Raw genomic sequence first — 10,837 nt, forward strand, 5'->3', positions numbered from 1 at the left:
TATCCTGCTCCATTAACTAAAAGTGACATAAGCCATAAATAATAAAATTCCCTATACAGAATGGATAAATGGGTCTATATCATTCACAGGTGCAAGAAGTGCCTGCTCTATTTGCTTCATTCTCAGAATTATGAATACATAGAGATAATGTGAGATTATTTCTGCGATCAAGTTACCTACTGATATAACAGTACAATAACCCCATTGCTCTCTTTGTTTCTGAGAGGACTTACCTGTCCTTAGCTTTTTAAAAATCTTTTACCTGTCCTGTGGAACAATGAGGATGAGTATGCATTTCTGGGAGTTGGTTGTTTCTTTAGACATGAAATTACCTATTCTCATTTTGGATACTGGAAGAAATTCTCAGTCTGGTATCTCTTGAAAACACTAGGGAAAATTATTTCTATGTTGCTGAACATCCTGTGCCTTTTGAAGGAGGGAGGAGGGAAGACTTCACCATACCGTCTCCTTTCCTGACCCTTTGTTCCTTGCAAACTTGAATTGCCTGTGCTGTTTATCTTAACTTCTTGTGCAATCTTTCCTCCCGTTTCTTCTGTGAAAATACCCAAGCTAAAGACAATGGTTGAAACTGAGAAAAACACACCAGAAAAGCCCTTTTGATCACAACAGTCCCCTAGCTCTGAGCTGTCAGGAAGTGATTTTGTGGGGAAAAAAAAAATACTGCAAATAATATTCTATAACAGAAGTTATATGCAGTTTTGAACTTCCAAATAACTGAAATTTTACTGAGCAGTGTAGGGCTTGAAGTATGGCTGAATAGTTGAACTATGATTATTGTGTCTTCCCCTTTTGAGAGGGAGTTCCTAAAATGAATTAGCAGAGCTGAGTGAAAACAGAAAGCAAACCAGACTGAGTTGTTGGATTATGTACTGTGTTCTGCAAGAAGAATATTGTCAAAATGTTTTGTCATAAATGTCAAGTGTCTTTCTGTAAGTTATTGGGTGTATTTACCCTATCTGCTTTCTCCACTTTGCCTTTCCTCTTGTGTTCTCCCCACCCACCCCACGGATGATTCTTTCCCCTGTATATTTAATGATTTAGCTATTGAATTGAAGCATCAATATAGCTTTTAATTTACATAGATAATTTTTCTGCATGAACTAGGACTAGACTCAACTTTAATGTGTGCTGAAGGTTGCCCTACTACTAACAGGCAGTTGAAACTTTTTTTTTGAAGGCGTGAGAAGATTAACATTGCTTGTCTATAAGCTACCATGAAATTTATCAGCATCCACCGAGGCTTGCACTGACACAACCATTACTGTGGGTGTATCTGAGCAATTGAGAACTTAGCCTCAGTACTTACTTATTTTCTTCAGATTCAATCATAGTTACTTGAATCTTGTCAAGAAGTCTGTTTGCTATTCCAGGTGTCAAGTGCCAGAGCTGCCACAGGTGCTCCAGGAGTGGATTTTAGTGCCTCTGTACCTGACCTGAACGAAAGTGAAGAGGTAAATGAAATTAGGAAAGGAAATAAAGGTAAAAGTAATACAGAGTGCCTGCTATGCTCTAACTGAAGCCTAGCAGAAGTATAACGTCACTTCTGCTTCTACCACTGTTAATTCATTAAGGATTTAAAATCTAAATCAGAATCTCTAACAGGGTAAGATTTCTCTGTGGGCATCATTAGCCATAGTGCAAACATCTTGATCATATTTAGCATCATACTATGTGCGTGCTCATCTTTTTAGTTAGAAGATCAGAAGCCTGTTATGAAACAGCACCAAAACCTGAAGGGAAACTATGAGATTTGCTCACTTGTCAAGGGAAGTCCTTGAGACTGATTTTTTCACTTCTATTTTTGGCATACCTATTTAATAGTGAGTGGGATTATTTCTATGGGAGAACAGTGTGATGAAGGGGGAGGAGTGGCAAGAATTCCAAAAGCCCTCCCTCCCATTAAGTGAAAAGCTATCAGAGGCAGAAGAAAGCTCAGTGTTGGAACATTATCCTGAATTCTACTCTACTCTTTTATTTTATAAACAGCCAGTCTGTGCCCCCACAAACTCTTCCTCCTATCAGGCTGGTGCAGCCGAGTGTTTGCAGGCTGCAGCTTCCCAGGGGCACCACCTTGTGGTTGTGGTAAAATCTGTGCAAAACCCAGCCCATTTCTTAAATCGACTTTTGAAATTATAAAATTTATATTTATTGTAATACAGGCTTTTACATTTGAAATCTACCAGCAATTCTCCTCCCAAATAGGTTTAAATAAAAAATTAATTTAAAAAACCTACCTGCTTCTAACTTACTGGAAGAAGAGCAAGAGTTGGTAGTTTTTCTTAAACCTATGGTTTGCCTATAATAAATAGCCAAGACCTCTGATTGCTGTAGGGACTTTTTTTTTTTCTTCAAGTGGTAGGTAACACCACTTGAAAACACAGCACAGTGAAATGGCCAGAAAAGCACATAATTCATTATAATCTCTAATATAACTTGAGGATGACAGAAAAATGAAGAACCCTTCATACCTTTTTTAAAAAGATGGTTCAAAACTTCCACTTCCAAGGTTAAGGTCTTTAAAATAGAATTTAAGTCTTACTTTGCTTTAAAGGAACAGGTGGCACACTGTTGTATGTTGAATGATACCCGAATGGAGTTTGGATTAATAATTCTGATACTGTGTGTTTTTATCAATATTGAAGCATTCTTAGGGTGAAGTGTTATAATGAAAAATTGAAATTGGAGGATGAGGGATGCCTTACTACTGTAGTCAAGCACACAAGTAATTTTTATCACACATTAGTTCATGATAGAATGAATAGATGCTGGAGTTCAGCCTGGAAAAGAATCCTTTTGTATAGACAGTCTTTATGAAAACTATCCAAGTGCCAAAAATGATGTTCAAAGACTCAGCTACAGTACATAGCAAATGTATTGAAAAATAGCTATTATATATATTATAAATTAATAATACCTGTCCATATGAATATATTAATTTCGGATTCAGTTCTTACTATTCTAAGATACACACACACACACACACTGCTTACAAGACTGAAAAATAGCTACAGTCCAGTAATTTATATACTTCAGGAAGTTGATGGAAGGTTTTCCAGCACTGGGTTCTTTCAGGAAAGCTCTATTTCAGAGTACTTAAAAAAAAAAAAAAAAAAAAAAATATCAAAGGATGGTGTAACTGGAGATCACTTGTTCCAGAGCTGTGAAGCTGTCCAGGAAATCTTCCTCTTCGATTCCGAATTTAGTGTACTGGTGAATATAGGCTCTGTGTGTTGAAGTCACAGTAGGAAAATGGGTAAGACATTAGAAAATAGTGAAGAATCTGACACATGAAATCAGACTGCATAGCTATTGTAAAAACTTCAAATGAAGATTGATTTCCACCCATAACTGTGCTGGTTAGTTTAAACTGTGCTCTCTTGAACTCATTTTGTTATTCATACTTACTGATCAGGGGGTGTAGGGATAGGATGAGGGGTGATGGTTTTAAACTGACAGAGGGGAGATGCAGATTAGATCTATGGAAGAAATTCTTCCCTGTGAGGGCTGACACAGGCTGCCCGGAGAGGCTGTGGCTAGCCCCTCCCTGGAAGGGTTCAAGGCCAGGTTGGACCGGGCTTTGGGCAACCTGGGCTAGTGGAAGGTGTCCCTGCTCATGGCAGGGGAGTGAGAACTGGATGATCTTTAAGGTCCCTTCCAATCGTTTCTAATAGGTTTTATAACTTTGTGTATTGCTTAAGGAAACAAAATCGCAGCTAACAAAATTGGACTAGCTGTGAAATGGAAGGACAAGGGATTAATAAATGAGAAAAGTAATTTATAGAGATCAAAGCCTAAACCTGTGTGTGCAGGCTAGCTTGGCTTCTCATCACTGGTGCTTTTGTAACAGGTGGTAAAACCCAGAGCACAGCTAGGGACAGCAGGTTTCCTCATTTTGCTTTTAATTGCAGATTTCCTGGGCTAGAAACTCATGTTTAGCAGGCATCTGCTGTGACATGCAGTAACCCTGGCTTCATGATGATCAATGTAAAGAGGCAATTCTTTTTCTAGATTTCTTAGTTCTAATGAAAAATCAAACTAATAGCATGGGAGCCTTAGTAAACACACAAATCCCCTAAATGCTTCTGAACTGACCCAGCAACCTTTTTCCCCAGACTGGGCAGCATGTCTGTACACAATTTAGAAACTACATGATCAGTAAAAGAGTTTCTATGTGTTATTTTTAGAATGGTCACATTGGAATGCACTAAATTTGGGGAGTTTTATTACTGAGAAAATAGTCAAACTGACAGCACTAGAATCTCTGGTCTCATTTATCCACAGAACATAAGCACTGTTCTGTATTCCTCACCCTGCCATCATGTTTCAAGCATAAAAATGTTTCCACAAAGTGTGGGAACAGTCTTCATGCTTACTCACCATTACCTTCCTGAAAGAGCGAGCTGTATTTAAAATGATTTTGCTACCACTGAAGATATTGGCAGTTATTAATGAAGTATCACCATAATTATTTTCACTTACTTGGAAGCAAACATATTCCAAGCTTTTCCTACAACATTGTCAAGAGGTTTCAGCAGGAACTGGCTATTGCTGACCAAAGAAGCAGACTTTTCGTACTTGTTAAATGCTCTGGGTGTTTTCCACGCATTAAAAGCATCCCGAGGGTTTAGCCACGATGTATATAGTGAGGGATCTCGGAAACTTCCTGTAGCAGAAATAAGACAACCCTTTTGACAAATGTAAAGCTCCCAGCTCCGACATCTTGGTCTCGGTAGTCCTGTGTGACCTAATCAATGCTTGGCAGATCAATTCAGGCCTTGGAAAAAAATCTGCAAAGTGGTCAGCCTGCTGAAAATATAACTGCTTTAAACAGCTTCATTAGATTACCTAGAAGCATACTCTTGTGTCAGTACTTCATCTGCAAGCTATGCTCATCACTCCAGAAGTGGCTAAATATATTTTGAGACAATACAGCCCAAGAATCCTATCATATATATGGACTTCAGTCTCTTCCTCCTTCCCTGAAGTGCTTCAGGAAACACAGAAGTCTTGGCTGTAAATATAACAGCCCTGAGCAATTAGACAACGTGGCCTTGGACTTAAAATGTTTTTAGAGTGAATATTGACCTTAGTGGTCAAATACGTGGCCTTGGGGTTTTTTCACTTTCATCAGATGTGGTTGCAAAGAAAACAGTGAGATCTGAAACAAGAATCACTGAAGTACCGTGTTTTTCCTTCTTACCTAAGTCTACGCTGTGTGTATCTTTTCCTCGCAGGATAACCAGGTTGGCAATGGAAGTGTTGAAATGCAGGGGCCTGTTGGTGGAATGGCTGGAGGGGAGGGAGGAGCCTAGACGAGGTGGTTGTACTTGCCAATCAATACCTATGAGATTTTGGCAAAAAAAGATATAAAAGAAAGCTAGTGTTTCATGAAACCTGGATTCAGACTAGCTAAAGAGTCAGATGGTGACTAACACTGTGCCCCAAGCTGACATCATAGCAGGGTTTGTAGTTTCTGCACATTAGTTAAGCAGCAATTACACAATTCTTAGAGAAAAACAGTGTTAATCCAGCATTATTTGCCTGCTAGTCACTAGTCTTACCAGAGAAAATGTTTCTATACTTAGCAGTCTGCCAGCCCATTCCTTGCATAACTGGAAGCTATACTGAATTCCCCATGTAAATGATATGGGAGAGCTAAGCATGGTTTTTATTAGAAGGTGTAAAAAGAAAAAGCATAGCAGAACTATCCAAGGAATGTTCTAAATGAATCATGTAAATTAAGCGCACGGCCGAAAACTGTTGGTTTGTTTTGCATATTTTCAATAGTTATAATTAACTGAGATGTCTGGGAGCAAGGCGGGAGCTGCTGTGGCAGCTGAGTGAATAGTTAAAGGAGCAGCTGGCTATGTAGAGGCAAATTCCTGCTGTCTTGAGGGCAGCAACTCCTTTCTGAACTGACTAAAGCTAGTCAGCAAGCTCCACAAAACAATAAACTTTATTTCATCTGTAAAAATAAATGCTTAAAGAGTGATGGATACTGAAAATGTGTGAATGCTTTTTACCTTCCTCCATTTTAGCATTAGCAATGAGCATCTGCCTTAAATGTTTGATGAGTCCAGGCCAACTGAATGTGCTATAAGCGAGGGAGTTTTCAGGCATCTGAGGTATGTTACGAAGACCCAACATCTTGAATTCAGGATGTGGAACTAATGTCTCCATTAAGTCTCCTGAAAGAAGAAATTAACAGCTGCTCATGTTTGACAAAAATATTGCATAGCCTAGCTAAAACAGGAGAAGAGCGTGAGGAATTTTACAAAGATCTGGCAACTTAAGGTAAGAAACAAAGCCGGATATATTAACTTTTAATTTGACAAATATATGGACACACATTCTACAGACTGCTGAGTTCTATACAAATATGTCAGTAGCTCTTTTTAGACTTGTCTTGCTTTATAGTCTGGCTCAAAATCTCAAAGACCCTATGCACTGCTAAAAAGATTGACAGACAGATGTGAAAGTTTAGTTTTACAAGCAAAACTCTTGGCAATATAGGGAACTTTCTCTAATCCCTTAAAGATGCAGCTGTCAGCCTGTTGCTACCAAGTTGTATGCTAGCCTGTCTTCTGCCTGAGCAAAACACAACACTTTCATTTTGTTTCAGTTTATACAAACTTCTAACCTAATGTGAAAAGTAAAACCCAGTCCAAAATTAATGTCCTGCACAAATTTCCTCTGAAATGTGTACATAGGTACAAGGGTGTCTATAATCATTTGAAAAAGGAGAAACAGGGTGGTTCTGGCACAGAATTAAACCAGAAGCTGGGGGATCTATTTTTGACTCTGCTACAAAATTGGGATTGAACTTCTAATTTGGTCTTTTGCTTCACTTTTGCTGTCTTAAAACTTGGGATGTATCCGAATGCTTGAGTAAGGAGACTGAGGATCTTAAATTCACAACATGAAGTGATTACACAAAGATGTGTGAGGATGCATTAGCCAGCTCTGTGTTAGATACCTAATGGGTTTCTGCTGTAGTGTAAGCCCCCTTCTGCTGTGTAAGTGGGCTGGAAAACACTCCCCAGTTGATGTGCGATGACTTGATTTACATCCCTGAAGGAGATCTGTTTAATATTCATCAGCTGAGCACAGATCTTGTGGATGACATCATTTTCATGAACAAGAAGGGCATCTGATGACTGGTACAGATGTGACAGAGTCAAAACAGAGTTGTAGTTTTGAACAATGACCTGGAAACAAACAAAAAATACACACAAATAAGAGTCAAACAACTTAATCTCTTTCTAGTTTATAATCCTCTGGCTACTGTCATTTCCTCAGTTATGATTTAGGAAGTGATTAATTTTCTTTGCCAAAGTGCAGAATGAGGTCAAGATCTAGCAAAGTTTTTTCATGGAAAGAGAGCAAGACCTGTGAAAATCATGTTATCCATCTCACTTCCTACAAACATGCTAGAATAAAATCTGTCTGGGAACTGATTATAATGCTGACATTCTATCGTAACAGGAGATTTCTAGTTAGTTAATAGAGATTCTCATGCATTATACTTTAGCACTTATATTATCAAGAAGGGTTTTTTTTTGTGAAACTGCATGTACCAAATATTAGGCAAACAATTCATTAGCTGTGTTACTTGCTGTCATGTTAAACTTTTAAAAAGTAAAATGTACCTCTTTTCTAGTGTATTTCAGTTGCAGATATTTTATGTTTGAAAATAAACAGTGATTATAAACTTGTAGAGTATCTTTGGGAAATACAACATTCACCTCACCAGTGCCGTAGGGCCAGATCACATGATTTAGTATAAATGAGGTTGGAAAAGCATCCCTTAAACACTGGGTCACAAATGCTCCCAGGCCAGATCCTGTACCACCAGCCATGCTCATTATTGTGAAAAATCCACCGAGACGATCACATTTCTCTGCTTCTTTTTGCACCAGATCCATTATCACTTCTTTGTGTCTAGGCCCGTGAACAGAATAACTGTTGAATAACAGAAAAAACAGTGAGACAGGGCAGATAATATCAAAATAAAAGCAGAAAGCTATTCATAAAGCATAATTTTCTTATTTGTATAACCTCACGTTATGTCATCCATTCTATCTGCAGTAAACTATCCTCAGCTGTGACATTTTGTAAAACAACTCTTTATAAACTCTCCTTACTGTTTCCTATTCTTAAATCAACTATAGTCACTTGATTCTAAAATGTTACATTTTCACTGTAAATACCAATTTTACCTTGCAAAAAGCAGTTTAGAAATTTCACTGCTCTATATACTGCTCCTTTAACTTAAATCAGGTTAATGTTACATACTCTGTACCTCACACAGCTGCAATAGTGCCACTCCTGGAGAGTCTAGACAGCTCATTAGCCTCCTCAGTGAAGCCTGAAACAATTGTTCATACCCATTTGCCCAGTTGTTCCCAGACCCTTGCTTCTGACAGAAGTGCGACCGATCGTCGTATTTCCAGTAGCCAGACCTGGCGGCCATTGATAAGGTTTGGCTGATTACTTTAGGTTCCATGTCAACAAGCACAGCCCGGGCAATAGGTACTGGATAGGAAGAAAAACAAAACTAAGAATAATGTGCCAATATTAGAGCTTGTTTACGTAAGATGGATGGACTTGCACCACGGCCCAAATTGTATTCCTCCCGCCCACATAAGCTGAACTATTAATGTGACAGTACAGGCAGGTACAGAAAGGACTTGGTAAGGCCCTGGATTTCTGACAAACCATCTATTGTTGCAAAGACAAATCTGAACTCTAGACACCATAGATCTTTCAGGAAAGAAACCACTTAATGCATTTGATAACACCAAATTCAGATACTCTGGGTCCTACTCTATGGTAGGATCTATCTACAGCAGAATATGCAGACATTTGGAAAGACAGATTATGGATGCACACATGCTCAGCTCCCGGCTGTGTTACTGGCAAACTCGCTCTGTGGTCTGACACTTTACTGCACTGATTTTGCTTCCATGGTTGTTAGCAATGTCATGAAAGCAGAGGGTTGTGACAGTTCTTCAAGACTGAAAGTAGGTTGTGACAATTCTTCAAGACTGAAGGTAAAAGACATTTTTTCTGTATTCTTATCTGTATTAGGCTGAAAACCAGACCCTCTGTGGGAAACAAACACTTAAATGCTGTACCTTCAGATTCTTCCTCACAGAAAAAACGTTCTTTGCAAGCATCATGGTAGGATTCATTCTCCTTCTTGGAACACAAGCCATGTGTGCCATGGACGTCACTGCAGATGGCATTAAACACCTCATGACCAATTTGATTACCACACTGACCAAGCTGGACTGTGACTATCGACATTCTTATTCACTTTGTATTTAAGCCTAAAAAAGAAAAGTATGCCTTGAGTAACTGTGGAAAAAGAGGGGGGAAAGAAGTTCTGACAAGTAGATTTCTGATCAGTTTTGCAATTTTTCGAGAACCTCTAGTGAGAAGGAAAAGGCTACACTATAACCACTGGCTATTTCTGCAGAAAAGCAGACTGTCAGCACTTTCTCCTGAGCATCAGAAGAATGCAGATGGCAGTTTACAGGAAATCAATCTGTTTACTGTTGCTGTACATCTGGAGGGAGCTGAAACCAACCATACAAGAAGCCAAGTCTTTGTTTTCTTACTTTTGCTTAGTAAGGCAGGACAGAAACAAAAAATTATAACTCAAAGTTATAGGATTAGGCTGTAAAAACATAATAAGGAAGTACCATAAGCCTTTAGAAATGTGAAGACTGTTCAAAAATCTAGCTGATTTCCAGTCCTGTTCTGCTATGGGCCTGATGCCAAAATCTACTGAGGTGACAAAATGATTCCCTAGAGTATTCCCTTTGCTTCCACCACAGAAAGCAAAGGTTTTGATTCAGTACTGGTACGTTTTGACATTTTTTACCCCACTCGGCATTTTGCAGTAGCTCTGCTTTCTCACTTTTCTATTCTCCTTTCTCAGAAACAAGGTCAATTTTTTTAAACTCACTTCATTATTCTGGGCTGCTAGTTTTCATTATCATCCCAGCTGTGCTGCAGCACTTCTGTAACTGCCTTCTTTGGATAACTGCCAGTGCCTAGAACTTGATCCTGCTGCATTTTGCAGGCAGGTTATGTGCTATTTTTGATTCCTGTGCTTGATTTCAGTGCTGCTGCCAGTCTGCACCTCATAGCTTAAGGCCAGCCTGTGTGTTACTGCAAGACTTGAGTTACTCCTTACCGCAGCAAATAAAGACATAAATAAATATGCAAATGATTTTCAGAAAAGGCTCATGTCCAACCCACGCGTGTGATACCGACCCTCCCGTGCCTACTGTCGGTGTGCTCTGCGCATGTCACTCGGAGCAGGCAGCTGTCGTTTGCGCCCTCCCCTCTGAAGCTACCGTCACCGGCCTGCGTGGGGAGACCCCCTCGGGCTCCGCCGGGCCTGCCCAACGGCCGCCCGCCCTCCGGGGCCGCCATGTCCCGGTGCTGCCCGCCGCCCGGCCCTCACGTCGCTCGGCCACCTCGCCCCCTTCCAGAGCCTTTCTCCTCACCGGCCCCCTCCCGCGCGGGCCTCCCCGCCGGGCCAGCTGCTCTCCCGGGCTGCCTGCCCCTGCCCGGGCAGCGCCGGCCGCCCTCAGCCCCGCTCACCACCGGCCCCTCCTCAGGGCTGACCTCGACACCCCTCGCTCAGGCGCCGGCGGCGCACACGCGATCCCCCTTCCCCGCCGGGACGCGCCTTCGAACAACCCGCTCCGCGCATGCCCAGAAGGGACTCCGGGCCAGTCGGGCACGACGGTCAGGCCTCTGGGCTTCACCGCGGGCTCTACGCATGCGCCACCCCAGCGGC

At 40.7% G+C, this 10,837-nt stretch overlaps 1 protein-coding gene across 6 annotated transcripts; it reads right to left on the reverse strand.

Annotated features, from left to right (window-relative positions):
* Positions 1 to 1,325: 1,325 nt before the first annotated feature.
* Positions 1,326 to 10,748, reverse strand: TUBD1 (tubulin delta 1). 6 transcript variants are annotated; one of them, XR_012631676.1, is made up of 10 exons: positions 10,663 to 10,748; positions 9,159 to 9,353; positions 8,409 to 8,556; positions 7,767 to 7,983; positions 6,998 to 7,229; positions 6,045 to 6,209; positions 5,222 to 5,362; positions 4,501 to 4,684; positions 3,012 to 3,244; positions 1,326 to 1,454 (listed from the first exon to the last, which is right to left on the reverse strand). XR_012631676.1 is itself a non-coding variant. In XM_074890339.1 (9 exons), exons 2-9 carry the CDS (start codon positions 9,328 to 9,330, stop codon positions 3,142 to 3,144), a joined length of 1,362 nt encoding a protein of 453 aa, XP_074746440.1. In that variant the 5' UTR covers positions 9,331 to 9,353; positions 10,663 to 10,748; the 3' UTR covers positions 2,146 to 3,141. The 6 variants fall into 6 exon arrangements, 5 of the variants coding, with proteins under 5 accessions (XP_074746444.1, XP_074746440.1, XP_074746442.1 ...); XM_074890339.1 differs by lacking the exon at positions 1,326 to 1,454 and having other exon boundaries at positions 2,146 to 3,244; XM_074890341.1 differs by lacking the exon at positions 1,326 to 1,454 and having other exon boundaries at positions 2,618 to 3,244; positions 4,597 to 4,684.
* Between the last annotated feature and the right edge of the window lie 89 nt (positions 10,749 to 10,837).

This window comes from Strix uralensis, chromosome 20 (genome assembly GCF_047716275.1).
Source record: "Strix uralensis isolate ZFMK-TIS-50842 chromosome 20, bStrUra1, whole genome shotgun sequence".
In the NCBI taxonomy this organism is placed as follows: domain Eukaryota; kingdom Metazoa; phylum Chordata; class Aves; order Strigiformes; family Strigidae; genus Strix; species Strix uralensis.